This window comes from Panthera leo, chromosome A3, assembly GCF_018350215.1.
Source record: "Panthera leo isolate Ple1 chromosome A3, P.leo_Ple1_pat1.1, whole genome shotgun sequence".
In the NCBI taxonomy this organism is placed as follows: Eukaryota; Metazoa; Chordata; class Mammalia; order Carnivora; family Felidae; genus Panthera; species Panthera leo.
This window is the reverse complement of record NC_056681.1, coordinates 5,038,386-5,061,343: the sequence shown is the minus strand read 5'-3', so window position 1 is coordinate 5,061,343 and position 22,958 is coordinate 5,038,386. Positions and strand designations below refer to the sequence as shown.

The window sequence follows — 22,958 nt, the reverse complement described above, 5'->3', positions numbered from 1 at the left end:
CGTTACAAAACTCAGAGGCTCGGGACCTGCTCCAGATAAAAGGAGACCGAAGAGATGGGACAATTCCATGCACCTAGTGATCCAGGACTAGATCCTGGACGAATGACAACATCTGAACTTGAACTGTGGAGGAGATAGCAGCATTGTACCAGTGCTAGATTTCCTGATTTTGATCAATGTGCTATGGTTGTTTAAGAGAGTATTTCCTTGTCTTTGGGAAATACACACTGAAATATTTAGGACTGAAGGGGCACAATGTCTCTCATTCCCAAATGGCTCTGATAAATACATACATATACATACATGTGTATCTGTGTGTGTGTGTGTGTGTGTGTGTGTGTGCGTGTACACGCACGCATAAGGAGGGAGACTCAAATAAATTCTCCTGGAGAAGCTGGATAGAGGGTATGCAAGAGTTCAAGAGTTCATTCCTGAGAATTTTCTACAAGTTGAAAATCAAAACAAAATGAGAAATTATCCACCCCCCCCAAATTTTTAAAGAACTCTCCCACTCCCCCCCAAAAAAGAAAAAAGTGGGGGGTCGGAAGGAAAAGACAAAAGGAGGGAGGGAGGAAGGGCTTCCTGACTCTGAACCTGCTTTCCTCACGGCACACACCGCCTGGGTCAGCAGCTCACCCGCTAGTCTACGTGGAATCTGCACACAGCAGACATGAGGGGGCAGAACACTGACTGGCGGGAAGGCGGCGGGGGCGGGGGGCAGGGGGGAGGGCTGCGGAGGGGGGGAAGTTATCCTCACAACACGAAAAGGCTTGCGCGCCGAGCTCGGAGGACACGGCTCTCTGACCCGGCTCGAGGCAGACTTGCACAGAGTGGTGGCCGCAATAACTGAGCACGCAGGGCTCCCGTATCCAGGGCAACGGGCAACTGAAGAGTGCCCAGTATCTCCAGCCACCCCTCTCCTCCGCCACACCCACGTGACCTTAGTACGACCCGCAGAAAACACTTCCAGAATCATTAAAAGCCGGCCAGCGCGCCGAGCGACAGGAAGCGATATTCTGGTGGCCCCGGGAACGAGTCGCGTGGAATGACCATCTTCACAAAGTTACTCGGAGCCAACTGTTCTTTAGAAGACACCACCACAGCCTCCTTTTTAAGGAAATGCGCAAATAAAGATGAGCTTAAGAATAGGAATGACGACAAAAAGCGAGGAAGCCTGAATGTGAAAACGTGTTGAGAGAGAAAAATAGGCTTCTGACAATTAGTTATAATCTCAGAATGCTAATGGCCTTCCTGCGAGCAAGAGGAATTCTAATTGGTCTCCGGTGGCCTGTTTATGCTGTCTAGATATAATTACAGAATGTGGCGCTGCCGGTCTCTACCGATTCATTCATTCCACAACTAACATTTATTTAGTACTGACTCTGGGCCTGGCACTGTGCTGGGTGCCGATGGGAGAAAGCCACCTGTGTTCAGAAGCTCACACTTCTGAAGGAGAAATCAACACACGGCGCAGTTGCCAAATGACAGAAGACAGATGATGAAGCCAGCCTTCTGACTGCACGGAGGAGGGGGTCACGGGCGCCGTCTGCCAGATAGAGATTTCACGAACCGGGATGCGTGTGCCCGTGAGAGAGCAGGGTGGAAGAAACCAGCCTGTAATTTCCATCGCATAACTCAATTTACAAATGCCCAGGCCACGTCTCGTTGGCTACCTCTGATTTCCCTAATCAAGTGCGCACCAGGGTCGCCGGCACCAGCATGAGCTGACTGTCGCCTCGAATGGGAGCGAAGGGAAAAAAGTGCAGATGCACATTTTGCCTCCAGAGGCACCCGGGTTCCTCTGGGCAAGACGCGGAGAACCGCACTGTTCTAGGAGCTCGCGCGCACGTGTGTGTGTGTGTGTGTGTGTGTGTGTGTGTGTGTGTGTGTTTCCGTGTGGTCGGCCGCGTGGCTGGAAAGAGAGTCCAAAGCACGAGGGTGTCGGAGCAGCACAACTGACTGCTCTCCTCACCTGTCACCTCACAAGCACAAGTGGGTGCTCACAGTGTTCGGGGGTCACTCACGGACCAGCTGAGAGCCCTGCCCTCCTCGGGGAGCTCTGAAAACCACACGTGTGGGCTTCTCCTTGGGGAAGGAAATCTGCTCTCTGCCCATCCTGTCACTTCTGAGCTAAAGAGAACGGTGCCCTCTGTGCACCTTGACACAGCGTGTCCGAGGGGTGGGTCCTCTCCAGGAACGACCCCCTCTTGGCCTCCGGGCTCCAGGAAAGGGACACAGAACAGCTTCTGAATCTGACCAAAGCATGCATGGGTTGGACAAGACAGCCTGAATCCTGCTTCCAACAGGGCTCCATGGGAAGGGAAGGGGGGCTCCTCCAGAAATACCCTGAAACGTGGGTGCATCCTGGCCTGCAAAGGGTTCAAGACTAAACGTTCTTTGCAGCCACGTCTGGAAGCTTTCACATTCAAGTAATGATATCAGTCACTCACTTAGAATGAAAAACACAATTTATGTAAACTAATTTGTTCTGTAAGTGATTTGTGGAGATAGCTTTTTGAAGGCTTGTTGTATTTTCCAAATATTTTCGCCAGAAGAAAAAAGGAGGAGGAGGAAGAGGAGGAGGGGAAAAAGAATATCGCTGGCAAGAATGTAGTGGTTGAAACAAAACCAAATAAAAATCATGCAAAAATGCCTCCAGCATTATTTTTCACGGTATTATCAGGCTGGAGGGATAAGATACTTGGTTGTCGGTCGTAACCTTGGGTACTTGCCTAACCAACTTCCCAACAAAAAAGATCTAGCTGGCAAAGTTCACTGCTCAACTGCCAAATAGTCCAACTAAATGCTATTATCCGAGTTCATTTTGCAAAATAAATTTAATTTCTTATAGGGAAACTTGAAATTTATAAAAGAACCCTGGAGAATTTGAATTTTAATAATCAATTATTCTTCAGCCTGATTCATCTTACAAACATATGGAATATGCAAAAACGTAAATTAGTTTAAAAAGCCAGCCCTGTAACTCACAGTTGAGGAAAACTTCTACATAAATGAAGAAGAATTACCAAACGCTCTCATGCTACAATAGAATTTTCTAGCTCCGTGCTGCTTGTTTCCTCACTTCGAGAAAGAATCCTTTTCTCTCACCTCATTCTTCTTCAGCCAAGAAAACAGCCGTCTCCTGGATCTTATTGTATTCAGAAATAAGGCCCAGGATTTTTTAAATCCTTACGTGTGGTTTTTCTAAACTGCTAGGATAATTCTGGGGTATTTACTCTTGTAAGAGAAACACGGGGCGGGGGAGGGGGCGTGCCGTGCAGCGCCGTCTGCTTGGGTCAGTGGACAGGGGAGCAGCCACACAAAACAAGATGGCCGCGGGTACGCTTCCCTCGGGCCACAGAGGAGAAGGCACGAGAGTCTTCGAGAGTCTTCGTCTAAGCCCGGGAGTCTGTGTAAGGCGATACGTGAAAGCTGGTACTGGCTCATTAGCAGCTACTTCGTGAGTGAAGGTTCCAGAAGCCAGGAGAAAGCCCACGACTATACAGTCACTTCACAATGGGTACAGAATCATACAAACCCAGGGATGCCACGAAATTAACTATTTTTTTAAGTTTATTTATTTATTTTTGAGAGAGAAAGAGGAAGCGCGCGTGAGTGGGGAAGGAACAGAGAGAGTGGGCAACGGAGAGTCCCAAGCAGGCTCCGCACTGTCAGCCCAGAGCCCGACACGGGGCTCGAACTCACGAGCCGTGGGATATGACCCAAGCTGGAATCAAGAGTCTGACGCTTAGCCCGCTGAGCCACCCAGGCGCCCCTAGAATTCAAAGAAGAAAATGGAGTATTTGCCCTAGTCCTCTCACTATACACCTTTCACTGGTGTGAGCACCGATTCTTGAGTGGGGCATGTCTCAGACTGCTGCACTCTCCAGAGTGGACTCTCATACCCACTGACACACCTACGTCCGGCCTGTCCTCACCTATCAACAGACACACAGGCCGACTGGATCTTTCCTGATCGCCCAAGGACTACCCAAAAGCATCTCCCGTACTACACTGGGCCCCTTACTTTGGGAAACAAGGCCCATGATCCCAGTGGGTTCAAGGACTGACCGACCTATAAATCTCTGCATCTCGCCCGGCAGAAGTCTGTATCTTGCCTCAACTCTGCCTAAACTTTGATTTCGACAGCTCTGCTGTCTTGAAACAACCGTCGACCCGAGGATGATTGCTTTCGAAACGCGCACGCGTCCGAACTGTGGACCTTCTCCGGCCAAGGCCGAATCGCCCGGCGCCACGTTCGGGCAAGTGCTGGCCAACACCAAACACCTGTCATACTGCCAGTCGGGCTCACTCCGAGCTCGGGACCGTCCACCAGGGTGTGGGGCTGTCGTTCCCTAGACAGACTCACGTTCACGGCTTCTGCTTTATATTCGTCGTCGCTGTCTGGGGCAGAGAGTGCCAGCAGGATCGGACACACTTTGTTTTCAATGTCGTGCTGGGAAATTAGATCTTGTTCCAGAAGAATCAAGAGCACTTCCTGACTTGACTTTCTAACCTAGAAGAGGACAAAAGGCCAAAGGTGAAACACGGAACGAGCGGAGGTGCTCTCGGGACCCAAACTCCCGACGCAGGGTGCCAAGCTGGCCCTGTCCCCTGCCGCATGCATGGGCCACACAAGGCCTCCCGCCCTCCACCCGTGCTTCTTCCCGGAGGCCCTCCCCAGAATACGCCGCTCCCCCTGCCGGGCTGGTTCCCTCCGTTCCTCTCCTCTCAGGCCAAACATCCCTTTCCCCAGAACCCCTCTCAAGGCATGTCCCCCATCGGTCTGTGACATGCCCCCCCTTTTCCCTCACGACCTGTACCCCAGCTTTCTACACGGACACTCGCCTACGCACACATAGGGGGCCGGGGGGCAGGGGCCCAGAGAAGACCCTGCAAGACAGGACCCAGAGGACGCCTCAGTCCAGACCAGAGAGGAGCCAGGCCGACGAGCTCTTTGTTCTTCAGAGTGTGGGGGGGGCGAGCGAACACTGCAACTCGGGGGGATCCCGGGAAGCTGCCCAGAGAACACGCTTGGGGAAATGAAAGCGCAGGAAATTCCAATTTACAGCCCAGGTAACGGCAGACGCAGCCCAGCACGGTGAGGCTGAGGCAGGAAAAGAGGAGCGGGGCCGAGGGTGTGAAGACAGAGTGGCAGCTTGGCAGACGACAGTTACAAAAGACGCCACGCAGGCACTCTGACGCGGAAGCCTCCCAGCAAGTGACAAGATGAAAACAGTCTTCTGGAAAGATCATTCCGGCAGTGGTGTTCCAAGTAAATTGGAGGCGATGAAAGACCGAGGGCAGAAAGGTCGGCAAGGCGGCTACTGCCACAGTCCCCGTGGGAGGGGCGGGGAGAGAAAAGATGATGCCCCGGCAATATTGCCAGGCTGAGGTGACAGGAGCTGGTGTCCGACTAGAGGCAGCAAAAGCCCCCAATAACTGAGGTGTCAAACGCTTATTGAGCTTCTGGCGCATGCCTGGAGCAGAGACCGGGAGAGCAGCGCAGACCAGGAGGGCCGGCCCCAGTCCCAGGTGGCAGCTGAGGCGCAGCAGGCAGGAAGGGCAGGGCCTGGGCGGACGCGGAGGAGAACGTCAAAGGCGGTGAGAAGCCAAGGTTAGACGCCGGGGGCGGTGGGCGAAGCTATGTGTGCATCCGATCTCTGGAGCCTTTGAACGCGACCTCCTTTGGAAAACAGGGTCTCCGCAGATGGGATTGGGGGTCACGGTAAGGACCGGAAGGCCATCCAAGATTGCCAGGATGACCCTAAGTGAAATCACAAGTCTCCTCACAAGAGAGAGGCGAGGGGGGAGGACGGACTGAGGAGGGGGCAGCACATGCAGACACAGGCAGAGGCTGGGGATGCGGCCAGCAGCCAAGGGAGTCGGCACCTCTGGGAGCCGGAAGAGGCAACGAACAGATTCTCCCCTGGAGCCTGGAGAGCGAGCGTGACCCTGACGACACCTGGGTCTGGGACTTCCAGCCTCCGCATCTGTGACAGAATAAACGTGCGCCGTTTTAAGCCCCCTGGCTTGTGGCGCTGTTTCGGCCGCTCCCGGGCACTGCTAGAGCAAGCAAGGGATGGGGACAGGACAGCACAGCACATGAGCCGAGACACGAGACAGGGACACGGGCGGCCCAGGGGAGGGAGGCTGAAGGGCCGGCTGGGGTCGGGCAGGGCTGGGGCCTCTGGCGATGACTCCCGGACACTGGGAGCCCCACGCGTGGGAAAGCAGAGGAGTGACAAGACCAGACACGGCTTCGGGGAGGGTGACCCGTGAGAAGCCTCAAGCGGCCCTGAAAGCTGCAAGGGCGGGCGAGGGGTCCCGGGGCACAGCTGCTCTGGCTTTGGGCGAGGCGTGGTTTCGGGGGGTGGAGCACAGAGAGGAGAGGGGAGGTTTGAGAGACGCTGCCGAAGAGAGCTCAGCTGGTCACTGCAGATGATCCTGGAAATCAGCTATGCCTCGGGCTACCGCCGATCACCATGGAAGACATGGAAAGAGGGGCAAGACCGAAGGTAAACAGAACAAGAGTGGGTGCTGGAGTCTGAGGGCCCGACGCGACGCAACAGATGCCCCGGGAGAACCATCAGGGCGCTGTGGGGACGCGCTGGCTCTGGAGGCCTGGGTGAGAGGCAGCCACGTGCCCGCAGAGGCAGAGGGGATCACCCAGGGAATCCGACACCAAGAAAACGATACCGTGGAGGGCGGGCCAGGGCCAGGGCCAGGGCCTGGGGAGGACCAGACCGGCAGCAAGGCAAGGGGTTGGGGGGACACTTGGGTCGCCCATAGGAGACACCGCAGTGGTTTCAAGGCTGCGCCTCATCTGCATCCCACAATCAGTAGCTGGGCCCCCTCGGGCAAGGGGCTGAGCCTCCTGGAGCCTCGGCTGCTCGTCCACAGAAGGGCACGATGGCCTCACCCGCCTCCCAGGGCAGCCACGGGGGGCACGACCAAGGGCTCAGAACGGTGTGAGGGGCCCAGTGGCCCCCAAATGAATGCCGCTTCACTGTCACTGAAATCATATGGCTAGTCACCAAGACAGAGACATAGGCAGTAAGGTGACCCTGGTGCACATCTGCTTGACGACGAGCTCCGGGAGGAACGGAGAACGTGGCCTGGTCGGCCCTGTGCCCCATCATGGGGGAGAGCAACGTTAAGTGGCCAGGGGACATCCAAGAAAGGTTCTTCAAAAACCCAAAAGTAGTTAATGGTGACAAAGGGCACAAAAAGATCACGTAAAGGCAAAAAAGAAGTCACTCAAAAGATAAATAAATTGTGGAAAAAGTATGAATGCAATAGTTTCAAATAGTTAAGATGAATGACCAAGAGCTCTCTGGATCAGTGTGGCTAGATCTTAAAACGGAGGAATGAAAGCAAGGGGCAGAAGGCAAAGTACGGTCTGATGCCATTGATTTAAGGTTCTAGAGCACCTGAAACAAGGCACTCTCTTACTCGGGGCCACCTGCATGACCGGTGGGAGTCTAAAACTCTGGATGGGAAGGGACACCCCAGGCTCAGGGTGGTAGTTTCCTACAAAAGGGGAGAGAGGGAGAGGAATGGCATGAGAAGGGGCACAGCACAGTTTTAACCGTATCTGTAACCTATAAAGAAAGAAATTACATAGGTCTAAGGCAAAACTACGAAAGGCTAACATTCGTTGAGTGAGTGTGTAGGTATATGGCTATTTATTACACAGTCCTCTCGTGTCATTAAAATATTCCACGGTATTTTAAAGATCAAAACTATTTTTCAAGAAACAGAAACACTGGATTTCACAGTAAGACAGCTGAGTCCCCAGCAGGACACGTCTCCATCGGCTGCAGTGGGTTGGGTTGCCGCCTGGCTGGGAGCCCTTGCAGGGAAGAGGCTACGGACGCTCCTCTTTCAAGAAGCTCGGCAGTGGTCCGCTCAGGGTCAAGGCCAGGGAACAGGAGGCTGAAGGAGATGTAGGCATGATGATACTCAAAACAGAAAAGCCAGTGCGGGAGACTGGAAAAGTAAGGCAGCTAGGAGACAAGAAGCGGGAACAAAGAGGGAAATGAAGCCATCAAATGTGAAGAGGGGTCGGGACGCCCATTCCCCCGGAGACAGAAGCCAAGTAGCTCAGGACAGCTGAAGAAATGTGGCTACACTAGCGAATGGCGTCGGCTCATTCAGTTCTACAGCCCTCCACTCCAACTCTACCGGGTCCCAGGCCCTGGGCTCCGTCTCAGAGATGTATCGCATGAAGACGCGGTTCCTACAGTCAGTGCTCAGAGCCTGAAATGGCGGAGAAAATACTAGTTCCAGGATCCAGAAGAGCCCGGGCAATCCCCAAACACCTACCAGATGAGCCTCAGGAAACCAAGCCCCGCATCCCGGGGTCCTTCTCCAGCTCAGCCGCGCCCCAGCACACACAACCACGTTTCTCTGCACCTCAGCTCCCTCACCTCTAAAACAAAGAGGAACTAATGAGCCCCTACTTTGCAGGGTGGTTAGGAAGGGTAAACAAGATAATCCTCGCTAATCCTGGAGCATGGCGCATCACATGGTGGGAGATCAAGAAACAGAAGCTGTTCACAGTACCAGCGACCACAGTAAGGATACGGACACCCGGCATGATTCTGTGATTTCACACCTCCCACTGCAAGTGCAAAGGCCAGAAAGAGTACCCGATGATGATGACATGACGATGACGGACAAGGCCTGGGTTGAGCTGCAGACACTCCCGAACCGGGACCGGGGAGGGACACACACCCCCTTCTCATATGCAAAAGAATCTGGATCTTGGCCTAATTCAGATCTTACTACCCCCTGGGGACCGTGAGGCACTCCCACAGGGTGGGAGGGGGGATTTCTGAAAGGGCTGGCCTCAGTCACAGTGAGGCAGAGCTAGACAGGAGGAGGAGAAGAGGGGCCTCTGGAAGGAGCAAGGCTACCAGCCTGGGCAGAGTGAGGGGGAGGCACCAATTGGAGGTGCCACGGCGGGTGGGGGGCTGGCGGCCCATGGGGTCGGCTGTGCCCGAAGGCATTGCAGAGTCTGAAGGAAAACCCTTCGGGGAGATCGGACTCTGCTGCCTTTCTATGTTTGAAGGTGATAAGAACGGAGAAGAGGGGGCGCACTCAAGAGTTGTATGTTTATCGTGGACAGAAAGGACACACGGCAAGGTCCAGCTGGGCGAGGGAGGCGGGAGAAGGGAGGATTTCGATGGCCCCAGGCTGCGGCTCCGGGGGACTGGAAGAAGCAGACGCGGCTTCCACTCATCGAGGGAGGGGATGAAGACCGAAGGTCTCTATTTCCTCTGTGGAGGCAAAGGCCAGGTCACCTGTTTGGTGCCAGGCAGGGCAAGGTGAAGAGGCTTGATGACAGTGGCAGAGGCCTGAAAGAGCTGCCTTGGGCGACGTGGGAGCAGCTGAGCAGGGACAAGTGAAAGGGTAGGCGGACAGTGCTGCAGTCGGCTGCGATCGAATCCATAAATGTGCGATGGCACCAATCAGTGCACCCCCCGCCCCGCAGACTCAGCCTCCGTGATGCAGGAGGGCTGTGACGGGCAGGCAGGACCAGAGCGGCAGAGGCACTGTCAGAAGGACACAACTGGGGGCGGGGGGGGGGCGCGGGGGAGGGTGCCAGTGGAGAGACCAGAAAGGGGGGACATGAGGGAGGGGACAGCCGAGGAGGACCTCAGGGACCCGTGAAGGCTCAGCGCGGTGGCCGAGCAGGGAGGGCAGGCTGCGGTGAGGGGGTGGAAGGCCCTCTTGGGGACTTGAGCTCCGGAGACGCCAAGGCAAAAGGAGTGGTCACCGTGCGAGGGCAGTGGGTCTGGCTGTCGCAGGGCCTGAGCCACTGATATGACTCTTCGGCACACACAGCCGAGAGCCTGGGGTCCAAACCACCGTTCTAGCCTCTCCCCTTCTGGAACCAAACAGATGGCAGTGATCTATGACAAAGGTCAAGGAAATGTCAAGTTCTCTGACCCAGTGCAATCTCATTTTCAAAAAGAACAGACGCTCACTGCATCTACCGTATCAAAAAAGCTGGAAGAAAGCTAAGCATTCAACCAAAGTAAAAACAGGAAGAATATGAAGATGTACAATGTCCACTACGTGCAGATTCGCTTTCTGGGGCAGGAAATCGGTCCCACTCAGGTCTTTATCCCCAGCACAAAGCACCACGCTTGGCTCATATCGGGCACTCAGAAACCGCCGGAATAAATGAATGGATGGGGAAAACTGCATCACGTTAAGCTCAGACCTATGTGGGGGAAGATGGAAGCACCTAGACAAGAACACGTAAAAGTAATCAAAACACTGACATCAGGAGAGTGGAAACAGAAGCACTTTCTTCCTTATTGGAAATACTCAGAGCAAAAAAAAAAAATTTAAAAATAAAAAAAAAAAAAGGGGGTGCCTGGGTGGCTCAGTCGGTTGAGCGTCCGACTTCAGCTCGGGTCACGATCTCGCGGTCCGTGAGTTCGAGCCCCACGTCGGGCTCTGGGCTGACGGCTCAGAGCCTGGAGCCTGCTTCCGATTCTGTGTCTCCCTCTCTCTCTGCCCCTCCCCGTTCATGCTCTGTCTCTCTCTGTCCCAAAAATAAATAAACGTTAAAAAAAAAAAAAATTTATAAAAATACTCAGAGCAAGGGAGAAATAGCAAGCCAAAATGGCAGAACTTCCTGAAAACAGTAATAATGAAAACTTGGCAGATCATTAAAAATCATAAATACATTTAGCCTCTGGGGTGCCTGGCTGGCTCAGTTCATGAAGCATCCAACTCCTGATTTCAGCTCAGGTCATGGCCCGCGTCGGGCTCTGCACTGACAGCACGGACCCTGCCCGGGATTCTGTCTCTCCCTCTCGCTTCTCCCTCCCCTGCTCCCATTCTCTCTCTCACAATAAATAAATAAACTTAAAGAAAAAAATACATTTAGCCTTTGTGCAAATCCCAGAGTAACTGACAAATAGAAAGGCTGCGAGGCTACCTGTGGCAACAATTCTGAAGTGACAGAAAAGTAGAAAGAACCCAAATGTCTATCAATAAACTACGCTCCATCCTCATAGTGGAGGAGCTTGCTACTGGAAAAAGGGAGGAGGGAGCTTTGCCTAGACTGCAAAGGAGTGATCTGCAGAATACCCTGGATGGTGGGGAAAGCAAGGGACAGAGCATCAGGCATGGCCCGCCACTTTGCATCTGAGAAAGGAACAAGGAACCCAAGGACATACACGTATCTGCTCAGAGTTACCCACTTGTGTGCACTAAAAAAAAAAAATTTTTTTTAATGTTTATTTATTTTTGAGAGACAGAGAGAGAGGGAGGCAGACTGCACGCAGGGGAGAAGCAGAGAGAGGGAGACACAGAATCCGAAGCAGGCTCCAGGCTCTGAGCTGAGCTGTCGGCAGAGACCCCGACGCGGGGCTCGAACTCACGGACTGCGAGATCATGACCTCAGGTGAAGTTGGACGCTTAACTGACTGAGCCAACCAGGGGCCCCCCCTCTGTGTATTTTTTAAAGGTAAGAATAAATTAAAACCTAAGGGGCGCCTGGGTGGCTCAGTCTGTTGAGCATCCCACTCGATTTTGGCTGAGGTCACGATCTCATGGTTCGTGAGTTCAAGCTCTGCCTCGGGCTCTGTGCTGATAGCACGGAGCCTGCTTGGGATTCTCTTTCTCTGCCCCTCCCCTGCTCATGATCCACCTCTGTCTCTTTTGCTCTCTCTCAAAATAAAAAAATAAACTTTTTTTTTTTTTTAAAGAAAAAAAGGATAAATCAAAACGTAGAAAAAATGGCTATCTACAGAAGGAGGAGGGAACAGATGGAGGAGGTAGGGATAGAAGTCAGATGTTTCTGAATGTGCTTTGTTTTACAGTTTTGACTTGGAATCATGGACAAACATCTTAAATAATTATTATAAGTCTAAATTAAATCCAAATGTAAAAGCTAAAGCAATTCCTAAAACTCAAAAATAAATGAAGGTAAATGAGCCTAATGGCAGATCAAGTTGAGAGCTTAGGCACAAAAAGGGTTAATACAAGTAACTTTGAAACACAGTCTCATTACTACTAATGTTAATACGACTGTGCGACTGTGCGTCTCTAGTGGGAGACAGTCCAAAAACAAAGAGAACGGCAAAGAAACCTTAAACTATATTCGGTTATCCCACCAAACTGTTAGTAATCATACTGGCATTTTTATTTTGGACACACACACACACACACACACACACACACACACTAATGCCATTAAAAAGCAAGATGTGTACCGTGTAAAAAGACAAAAACAAAACAGCAAAAAACCACAAGAGTTACAAACATAAAATCAAATAAGTAAAAGCCCTATAATCCTCAGTTTAACTTGGAAATATCAGTACAAACTCATGGTGGGGAATTTTGTAAAGAACAGATAAGGCTGACAAAACCCAAACGCAGTGGCCACACTGCTTTTGTGCTTCCTGATCTGATACAGCAGCAGGGCCTAAAAAGGATTCTTATCCAACAACCCAAAACTCTGAGTCTGCCCAAGGCTGTAGGCTTAACTAGCAGTTCGTAGGAAGTACTGGCAACAGAGGAACATCTCAAACCACACTATGGGGATGTGATCAGCCAGATCCCAAATGTGGGGAATCCTATAGTCTAATGACTTAGTTTCCTTAGAGCAGAGGAATAAAAGGGAGGATGAATTATGACAAATTAAAAGAAACTGTAAAAGGTACATCAGTCAAATGTAACATATGGGCCTTACGTGGATTTGATTTAAAGAGACTGCCCGCGTCAAACCAGATTTCTGAGAAAAGTGAAAAATCTGAACAATGACTAGAGATTAGTGAAGTAGCAAAGATCTATTCATAGATTCTATCCATGTGATAATGGGATTGCTATTATGTGTTTTAAAAAGTATCTGTATTTCTCAGAGAGTAATACTAAAGCATCTGCAGTAGAAATGATACGGTCTCTGGGAAATGCTTTCATCCGCGTTGGATTATCTTAAGATAAATGAGAAAACACTGGTCAAATGTTAATGACAGTCGAAGCTGGGCAGAGAGTACACGGACATTCATTTTAATATTCCCTCTACTGCTGTGTGTTTGAAAATTTCCATAATAAAAAGTTAAAAAAAAAAAAGAGGTATCTCATGATAATGAGAATGAGCGCTATGTGCCTGAACAATTGGAGGAACCGAGCACAAATAGATCTTTTGTTCTTGAATCACTTAACTCCACAAAGCTGCTTTCTGAATTATGGATATCAGCTACAAATATGACGAAGGAGAACTCGCTGCACAGATCGTAAGGTTACAATTTTTCACACCTGGTTGTTCGGATCCGTGAGGTACCTCACTACGATCGGTGTAAGACAGTCAGTGAGCACCCCTGGAAAATTCGATCTGTTTTCTTGTAAAAAGACGGCAATGGGAGGAATCTGTTCCATCAGGTCGGTCCGCACCGTGGGCTCTGCAGCAATAAAAAATCAGAAAAGAATCGTGTAAGAATAAGCCAGGCATCTTACAGAGTGTATGGCGATAGTTTCTAGCTTTTCTTACTAAAATACTTCATCGAGGAAATTAGACAAACGCAGTTTAAAAATCATTTCCCGTTTAGAGTATTTATGCTACAGACAGGCTTAAAAAGCTAATAAGCTATCCAGCAATATAAAAACATAAAAGGAAGGGAGAATGACAACTCTATTATAACAAGCCATATATAAATCGAGGAGGGAGCAGGCAGTCTGCAACGCTGGGCCAGCGTCCAAAAGCCATTACAACTAATGGCACATATGCCAGACCTATGGGTTGTGCTTATTTAAATTCCAGCCGGAATGTATACATTATAAATAATTCTTTCATAAATGCACTCCCCCACAATCCACGCATCCCAATTATTTCTAAGGCAGAGCATTAAACAAAAGAGCGGCTCTAGCTCCAATATACCACATTAAATTTAACACAAATATATAATTGCTTCAGTACTGTAAATGGTGACTCATTTACAAAGAGAACCCATTTAAGGATTCAAAACATCCACTTGGGCCTTTTTGAAAGCATTGTGTCATATTCATCTGAATATTTTAAACTAATACAGGAGCTATATGGAATGCTTATTTTTCTATTTTCAGTGAAAATGATCAAAATCTAAAGCAGTGTAAGATTTCAGAAACTTTCTGAAGCTGTTCACTGATCGTTACAAATGGGGGGTCGGGGGGGGCGCAGGGCAGCTCTCAGTACTGGTAACCCCACCACTCACTCCTGCGTGCACGGGGGAGGAGGGGCGAGGAGGGACATCTCAGTGTCTACCACCCAGCAGCGTGCTTTCCTCCCCGGAGTGCAATCATGGAGAAGTAGACAGAGAGAGAGAGAGACAGAGAAATCAAGATCAGCCTACAAAGATTACAGGTGACGGAAACTAATGACTGGGATTGTTCTAATCCAAAAGACTTGTTTTGATGTGGTCTTTCTTAGCAACCAACAGTCGGGCAAAATGCATGAAATACAAAAGGCCTTAACTGCCAGGGCAAATGGCATTCATGGCCATTAGTCATTCTAATTTTCTAAAAATAAGGATAATTTGATGCCAAATAAGACACCCATTGTTGATGACAATATCCATTCATGCTTAGACATTGCTTAAAATTTTCAATCAATACCCAGGTTTTCTTTTTAATTCACTATCGGTGGTTATACGCAATTTCTTGGAAACACACAAGTGAAAAAATAAACGTACACAATCCTTGTACACACCTGCGTCTTCTGACAATCTGACCACAATCTCCATGACCGTTAAGAAGTCCTCCTCGTTGTTACCGAAGTCCCGGAGGATGTCATTCAGCCCTCTGGCAATAATCTGACTGTGGAGATGAGAAATGATCTACACAGTTACTTGGGCAACACTGAGTGGCGGTATGCTAATTACAGGCACTGTGTGAAGGGCAGGTAGTAAAACCAAGGAACAAAGCACAGTCAGTGACCTCTGTCCAGAGGGAGGAGAGACGGTCAAGGAACGTCCAAAGATAGTCATTCCCATGTGGGTCACTGTCCTATAGGAACCAGACCTGTGTCCTCTGGTCTGCTGGTCACTGGAGGTTGAAACCGTCCACTTGGAACTGGAGAAAAACGACTTTCTCCTTTTTGGATTGATTCTTCAGGCCTAGATAGACTCGGGAGAGAGGCTCCATGACAGTAGGCGGGAATTCAGTGACCAGTAAATGCAGAAGGAAAAGGTCCCAAGAGGCATCCAACGGCCACCTCAATCTCAAATGGCCTCTACCCACTAGGTGTCTGTAGAATCCCCCTGGCTGCCCCCCACCCCATGATGTGACAACTAAACTATGTCTCCGGACATTGCGACAGGTCTATGGGGGCAAAAATCAGCCCTGGTTGAGAACCATCTCATTAGGAGATTAAAGGTATAAGGAACCCTCTGTACTAGCTTTGCAACTCTTCTGTAAATCTGAAACTGCTGAGGGGCACCTGGGGGCCACAGTCAGTTAAGCATCCGACTCTTGATCTCAGCTCAGGTCTTGATCTCAGGGTCGTGAGTTCAAGCCCCACAATGGGCGTGGAGCCTACTTAAAATAAAATTTAAAAATTAAAAAAAATAACTAAAATTAATACTTTTATTAAAAGCCAACACCTTTGCTGGCTTTTTATTAAAAGCCAACACCTTTGCTGGCACAGATATGGGGCAACAGGAACCCACAGATACTGTTGGTAGGAATGCAAAATAGTACAGAAATTTAGAAAACGGTAGGTTCTTAAAAAGCTAAATATGCATTTATCATTCAATCCAGCAATTCATTCTTAGGTATTTGGCCAGATGAAATGAAAACTTATGTCCACACACAGACTGGTACACAAATGTTCATACTGGCGCGATTCACAATAGCCACAAAGTGGAAGAATTTCCAGGTTCCTCGCCGAGGGAATATACACACAAGGCACCAACTGTCCATACAATGGACTAGGACGCAGCACTAAAAAGGGAACAGCCTAGTGGTAATAACGGGGATAACTTCCCAACGTATTTTACTAAGGAAAAGAAGCCAGAGAGAAAAGACAACACGACACACCATTCCGTTTATAAGGAATTCTAGAAAAGGCAAAATCTTCGCCTCCAGACACAAATCGCTGGTTGCCTGGTCCGCAGTGGGGAGGAAGCGAGGGACAGAGGGCAAAAGCAAGAACAAGGACACAAGGCGGTGATGGCAATGTTCAAATGTGCCTCTGGTTGAGGGTTGCGTGACTGTTGACACGTATCCACCTGGGTGCTTTAGGTGGGTAAATTTTATTGCATGACATATATGCCTCAGTAAAGCAGCGTTTTGTTTTGTTTTGTTTCTCAATGTGTATTTATTGTTGAGACACAGGGAGAGACAAGCACGAACACGAGTGGGGTAGGGGCAGAGAGAGAGAGAGAGAGAGAGAGAGAAACTGAAGCAGGCTGCAGGCTCTGAGCTGTCAGCACAGAGCCCGACGTGGGGCTTGAATCCACAAACCATGAGATCACGATATGAGTCGAAGTCGGACGCTTAACCAGCTGAGCCACCCAGGCGCCCCAGGAAAGCAGTTTTAAACAAAGACATTAATACAGGGGAAAGTCAGTGTGATCAGCTGTGGCCTGGAGGCCTCTGCCCAAGATGAGGGACAGGCACTCTGGAAAGGCTTCTTGGAGCCAATGGAAAGGAGCCCCTGCCCGCCTCTGCCTGTTCCTCTGAGCCCCTCACAACCCAGGAACAGCACGCATCATTTCTGGCCGTACATCAGAATTAGCTGAAGTTGCAAACCCACCTTGATTTGCAGGAAAAGACTGGAAATGTGGAATTCAAAGAGGTAGTCGTTTGGCCCAGCACACGACAGGAAAAAAATCCAACTCAAGCCTGTCCTCGGAGAGACTTATACCACCCCTGGGATGAAAGGTCGAGATCTGGCAGCCAGGAGGTTTGGGAAAGTCGAAAACAGACACTATAAAGTCCCTGATTACATTTCACTGGACCACATTCAGGTTGGCCTCCCCTGGGAAATCAAGCAACTAAGATCCCCAATCTGCTTCCAGGGCCATAGAATGGATAGACAGACCTGAATCCAGCTTCGAGTGGTCGCAAGGGACCTGCCCTCTTAAGGGAAGTGAGGAGAGGGGCAAGAGAGGGCCCCTGACGCAGGGAGCGACAGTGTATCCGCTGCAGTGAATACAGGACGGGAAAGCTAAAGACTCCCACACGCCAGTGCTCTGGCACCAACACTTTGGAAAACTTGGCTGCTTTGGGCTGGAATGACCTGGAGAGGTCATAGTGGATGAGCACAGTCCAGAAGCATCAGGCTCAGTCCTTCTCAGTGCCAGCTATGCTAATGAGGAGAAAGGAGAGAGAACAACTGTGCGTGATTCAGAAAGCATTAGAAAGTTCGGTGAGCTCAGCCACCGGAAGCTCAGGGCATGGTCCCTGGCCCGTGGTAAGCCCTCAAGCGCATCAGCCATCAGTATCACAATACAAGCAAAGAACTGCAATTAAAATGTCTAGCAAAAGAGGGAAGCTTAAAGAAGTTATGCTAGATCTATCCATGGGCATGCTGTATAAGCAGTTTCAAAGTTACCGATAGATATGCACTGACTTAGAAAGACGCCTGTGATACCGTAAATGAAAGGATGACGTGAAGAATTTTATATACAGTACGAGCCCATTTCTTAATACAAACTATGTTTACGTATGTATGTGCAATACACGTTACTTGTCTATGCATACACTCATTTAGGGAAAAGTCTGGAAGCATATATTACCTTAGACTGTAGTGGTGGGGGAGCGAGACTCCTTGTTTCAGAGAACTCCTGAAATTGCTAAATGTTTCAAGAATGTGTTATTTTTGTGAATTTTTTGAAATATAAAGTGGATGACTCAATTTTACTCAGCAATGTTCCCCGGAACTCTTAGCATGGAAGTAACCTCTTGTGTCTTCGTCCCTTCCTTCTCCCACCCACTGGTGCGGTCACTGTCATGAGTCTGTGAGTTAGCCCAATTACCCAGCCCCAGACGCAGGGCCAAGAGATGCCCGTGTTCCAGGGCCTGCCCTGAGGGGCACAGCTCCCACCGGGATGTAGGCAAGCAAATGAACGAGGATGGACAGTGACAAGACCCTCAAGAGAGGGGAGGAGAACACAGGGGAGTGAGCCAGGGAGCCCAGGGTGAAGATGTGCAGGAGGAAGGCAGGAGGACACGGAGGGGGAGGACATGGGACCCAGACACAGACCGATCACACAAGGACTTTAAAATAAGCATGATTATCATGCGGAAGGGCTGGGGTGCCTGGGGCGGGGGGGGGGGGGGGGGGGGGGGGGGCTCCATCGGTTAAACGCCAGACTTCGGCTCAGGTCATGATCTCACGGTTCGTGGGTTTGAGCCCCACGTCGGGCTCTGTGCTGACGGCTCAGAGCCTGGATGGAGCCTGCTTCGGATTCTGTGTCTCCCTCTCTGCCCCTCCCCTGCTCATGCTCTGTCTCTTTCTGTCTTTCTCTCTCAAAAATAAGCAAACATTAAACAAAAATTAAAAAAAAAAAAACAAAACACGCGGAAGGGCTACTGGGAAGGCTGGACGTGCTCAGACAGTGAAGGATACAGGAACTCTGCATGCTCTGCTTGATTTTTCTTGAAATCCAAAACTACGCTCAAAATTAAAGTTTATTAACTAAATGGGAGCGAAATAAAGACTGTTTCAGATAAAAGCTTGTGAGAATTCATGGACAGCAGTCTTAGACTAACAAGAATCGAAAAGGAGGTTCTTGCGGCCAAAGGATGCCGAGTGAGAATGGGCATGTCACAAAAAGAAATGAAAAGCACGAAAACGGCCTAAATGATGGCAAATATCAAAAAAGTATGTTCCTCATTTTCATTGCTTTAGAAGATAGTTGGCTATCTCCAGGAGATAAAGTAGCAAGGTACGGTGGGTGGGAGGCATGATGGCGTGCACTACAGAAAAACAAGAGGACCAAAGGTGGGAAGAGGAAACGGAAGCCCCCGCGAGCGTAGTCTGTACTCTCAGGACGTGCTCACGCAGGACCTCGCACCGTATGCAGAGTGGCATCATTTCATTGGAATACATGTTGTAATAAGTTAGCGAAGTACACTATACTCCCTAGAACAACCAATACAAATTTATTAAAGGAAGCGTAACTAATAAGCCAATAGCAAAGATAAACTGGAATCGTAAAAATGGAACCAAAAAAAGTCCAAAAAAAAATGATTCTTCTATTTCAAATATGAAATACAAATTGTTTATGTTCACACACCCCCTCTCTGAAAGCAGCAGCAAAGGAGAAAAACAGCAAGACGAGTGGAGTCGATAGAAAACGAAAAGGGGGCATCTGGGTGGCTCAGTCAGTTAAGCGACTTTGGCTCAGGTCATGATCTCATGGTTCATGGGTTCGAGCCCCGCGTCGGGCTCTGTGCCGACAGCTCGCGGAGCCTGGAGCCTGCTTCGGAATCTGTGACTCCCCCCCCCCCCCCGCCCCGTCCCCTCCCCAGCTCATGCTCGTCTCTGTCTCTCAAAAAATAAACAAACGTTAAAAAAATTTTTTAAAAAAGAAAACGAAAAGAACGATGGTTGACTTAAACCAACCAACCATATCAATCGTCACTTCAAATGTGTATGACCTAAACATTCATATTAAAAGGCAGAGATTATTAAATTGGGTAAAAAGGCAAGACCCAACTCTATGCCTTCTATAATAACTACACTCCAAATATAAGACATGAATAGGTTAAAAACATACGAACATACGAACAGAAATATATCATACAATCAGTAATCAAAGGAAAGTGCATATGTTAAATTCAGGGAGTAAGGTTCAGAGAAAGGAGTATTTACTAGGGACAAAGAGAGGCATTACACAGAGACAGATAGATCAATTTATTCAAGAAAACAGAACACTACTAAATGTGTATGCACCCAAGCACAGAGGTTCAAAATACACCAAAGATGCTGTTAGAATTGAAAAATAGACAAATCCATAATCACAGCAGCAGATTCCAACATCCCTCTCTCAGTAACTGACAGAACAAGCAGACGGAAAATAAGTAAGAACACAGAAGACCTGGACAGTGTTTTCAGCCAACTTGCCCTAACTGACGTTTATAAGATACTGTACCCCAAAATACTGGGATGCACATTCCCTTCAAGTGTCCGTGGAACTTCCACCACCTAAAGCAGTTTCAGAAACGTTAAAGGAAGAGAAATAATACAGAGTAAGTTCTCTGACCACAGAAGACTTAAACTAAGAATACAATTAACAGAAAGATACCTGGAAAATCTTCAAATACTTGGAAATTAAACAATGTACTTCTAAATAACTCATCGGTCAAAGGAGAAATCATTGTAGACATCAAAAATACTTGATAGCAAAAAGCAATATAAATATTACTATCAGAATTTGAGGATGCAGCTAATCTAACACTTAAGTATTTCCAGTACTTAACAGCAACCTGACAATGTTATTTTAAAAAAGGCCAGGGGGTGTCTGGGTTGCTCAGTGGGTTAAGCGTCCAACTCCTGATTCCCGCTCAGGTCATGATCTCAGGTTCATGAGTTCAAGTCCCACGTTGGGCTCCGTGATGACAGTGAGGAACCTGCTTAGGATCCTCTCTCCCTCCCTCCTTCTCTGCTCCTTCCCCTACCTCAAAATAAGTAAATAAACTCAAAAAAAAAAAAAAAGGCCAAAAAAATAGCTAAACATACCTCACAAGAAAAAGAACAGCAACAAAACTCCCCTCAAAAAAGAAAATAATATGAATTCGAGGAGAAATTATTGAACTAGAAAATAAACACAACATAGGGAATATCAAAGCCAAAACTTGATTCTTCAACATAACTAATATACTTGATAATCCCTGGTAAGAATTATCCAGGGGGAAAAGAAAGAAAAGGCAATAATAACAAAAAACAGAATGGAAAATGGGGCCATACTACAGATTTCACAGACAATAAAAAGAAAATTACCATTTTCTAACACAGAATGAGATAACAGATCTAAGCAATGATTATTTGTGACCACTAAAGTCATGAGAAAAAAGGCTGGTGGGGAATTTTATAATGAAAGAATCCAACACCTACACCCACTGCTCGACATGAACATCTCCAAAAGTGGAACACCCGGACATTGTTTCGGGATGTTTTGTAATGAGAAATGTACAAAACAACACAAGAAGTATTGTTTAAAAAAAAAAAAATTGAAGCAAAATCTAATCAAGTCTCCAAGTGTAATTTTTGGTTCACAGAAAACACAAAGAACAAAGGAATATGTTAAATTACACCATGAGAATAATGACCACCAAACCCAGGATGTGGAAAATTCTACAAGACTAATGACCCCTTCCAACAAATAGATGATGTAGGGAAAAGATGAGAGGGAGAATCAATTAGAGATTAAAAGGGATTCAAGATCAAAAGGAAAAAAAAAAAAAAAACTGCAAACCAAAAAAGACTTAAGAGACACATCTACCTAATGAAATGTGTGGACTTTATTTGGATCATGATTCAAACAAATCAACCATAAAAAGGCATTTCTGAGACAGGAAAAATTTAACATAGATTGGTAGGCTGAAGGCATTCTTGTTAATTGGGTTGAGTGCGATAATGGTACTGCAGTTAGATTTAAGTCTTTAACTGGATAAAATGAAAGGTCTTGAATTTCTTTAAAAATACACCAGCAAAAAAAAAAAGCACAAAACTTCCACAGAGAAAATGACCAGATTTTTATCGGGACATTCAAGAAAACCTACATAAAGAGAAAGATATACCATGTTTATGGATTGGAAGTCTAAATATTGTAAAGAGGACAATACTCCCCAAACTGATACATCCATTCAATGCAAACCCAAGCAAAATCCCAAGAAGTGTTTTGTTTTATTAGAATCTGATGAGCTGATTTTGAAATTTATATGAAAATGCGAAGGACCAAATCATGTCAGAGAAGAAAAACAAGGTGGCAAGTCTTGCTCAATCAAGTATCAAGACCCACTACTAATCTACAGTAATCAAGACAGTGTGGTACTGGCTGAGGGGGAGACGAACAGACTGCTGGAAGAAGAGACAGCCCAATCACAGACTGGATTATAACGGAGGTGGCACCCCAGCGCAACGGGGACAAACCTATTTTTGCAAAGTGGGATTGTCATAATTAGGAAAATGAAACTGGACCCCTTGTTCATACAAGGAACAAAAATTACTTTCAGCGGATCGCAGACCCAAATGTGAAAGAAAAAAAAAATCTTTAAAGCAATATAAAACATTATGTTATGATCTTGGGGTAAAGGAAGACATTTTAAGGAAGCTTCAAAATGCACTAAGGCTAAAGGAAAATGTTGATAAGTTTACATCAAAATGAATAGCTTCTGGTCACCAAAAGAACACCATAAATACAGCCAAAACACAAGCCACAAGATGAGGAAAGATGTTTGCCGTACATAACTGACCAAGGTTTGAAATCCAGAATATACAAAGGGGTCCTACAAGTCAATAATAAAAAGAGAGACTGGGAATGCAAACAGGTGCAGCCACTCTGGAAAACAGTATGGAGGTTCCTCAAAAAATTAAAAATAGAACTACCCTACGACCCAGCAATTGCACTACTAGGTATTTATCCAAGGGATACAGGGGTGCTGTTTCGAAGGGGCACATGCAGCCCCATGTTTACAGCAGCACTACCAACAATAGCCAAAGTATGGAAAGAGCCCAAATGTCCATTGATGGATGAACGGATAGAGAAGATGTGGTATATATACAATGGAGTATTACTCGGCAATCAGAAAGAATGAAATCTTGCCATTTGCAACTACGTGGATGGAACCGGAGGGTATTATGCTAAGCAAAATTAGTCAGTCAGAGAAAGACAAATATCCTAGCACTTCACTCATATGAGGACTTATGGAGAACAAACTGAGGGTTGCTGGAGGGGTTGTGGGAGGGGGGGGATGGGCTAAATGGGTAAGGGGCACTAAGGAATCTA

At 48.0% G+C, this 22,958-nt stretch overlaps 1 protein-coding gene across 10 annotated transcripts in view; it reads right to left on the bottom strand.

Annotated features, from left to right (window-relative positions):
• LOC122215365 (serine/threonine-protein phosphatase 4 regulatory subunit 1-like) overlaps window positions 1-22,958 on the bottom strand; it is an 82,875-nt gene that overhangs the window by 27,459 nt on the left and 32,458 nt on the right. For all 10 annotated transcript variants that reach the window (XR_006200337.1, XM_042930565.1, XM_042930570.1 and 7 more), the window contains 3 exons: window positions 14,711-14,817; window positions 13,285-13,427; window positions 4,370-4,516 (listed from right to left, as the gene is read on the bottom strand). Coding sequence is in view for 9 of the 10 variants with exons in the window: in XM_042930565.1 (XP_042786499.1) it covers window positions 4,370-4,516; window positions 13,285-13,427; window positions 14,711-14,817 (397 nt within the window). In the remaining variant the exon portion in view is untranslated. The remainder of the gene's footprint in view (window positions 1-4,369; window positions 4,517-13,284; window positions 13,428-14,710; window positions 14,818-22,958) is intronic.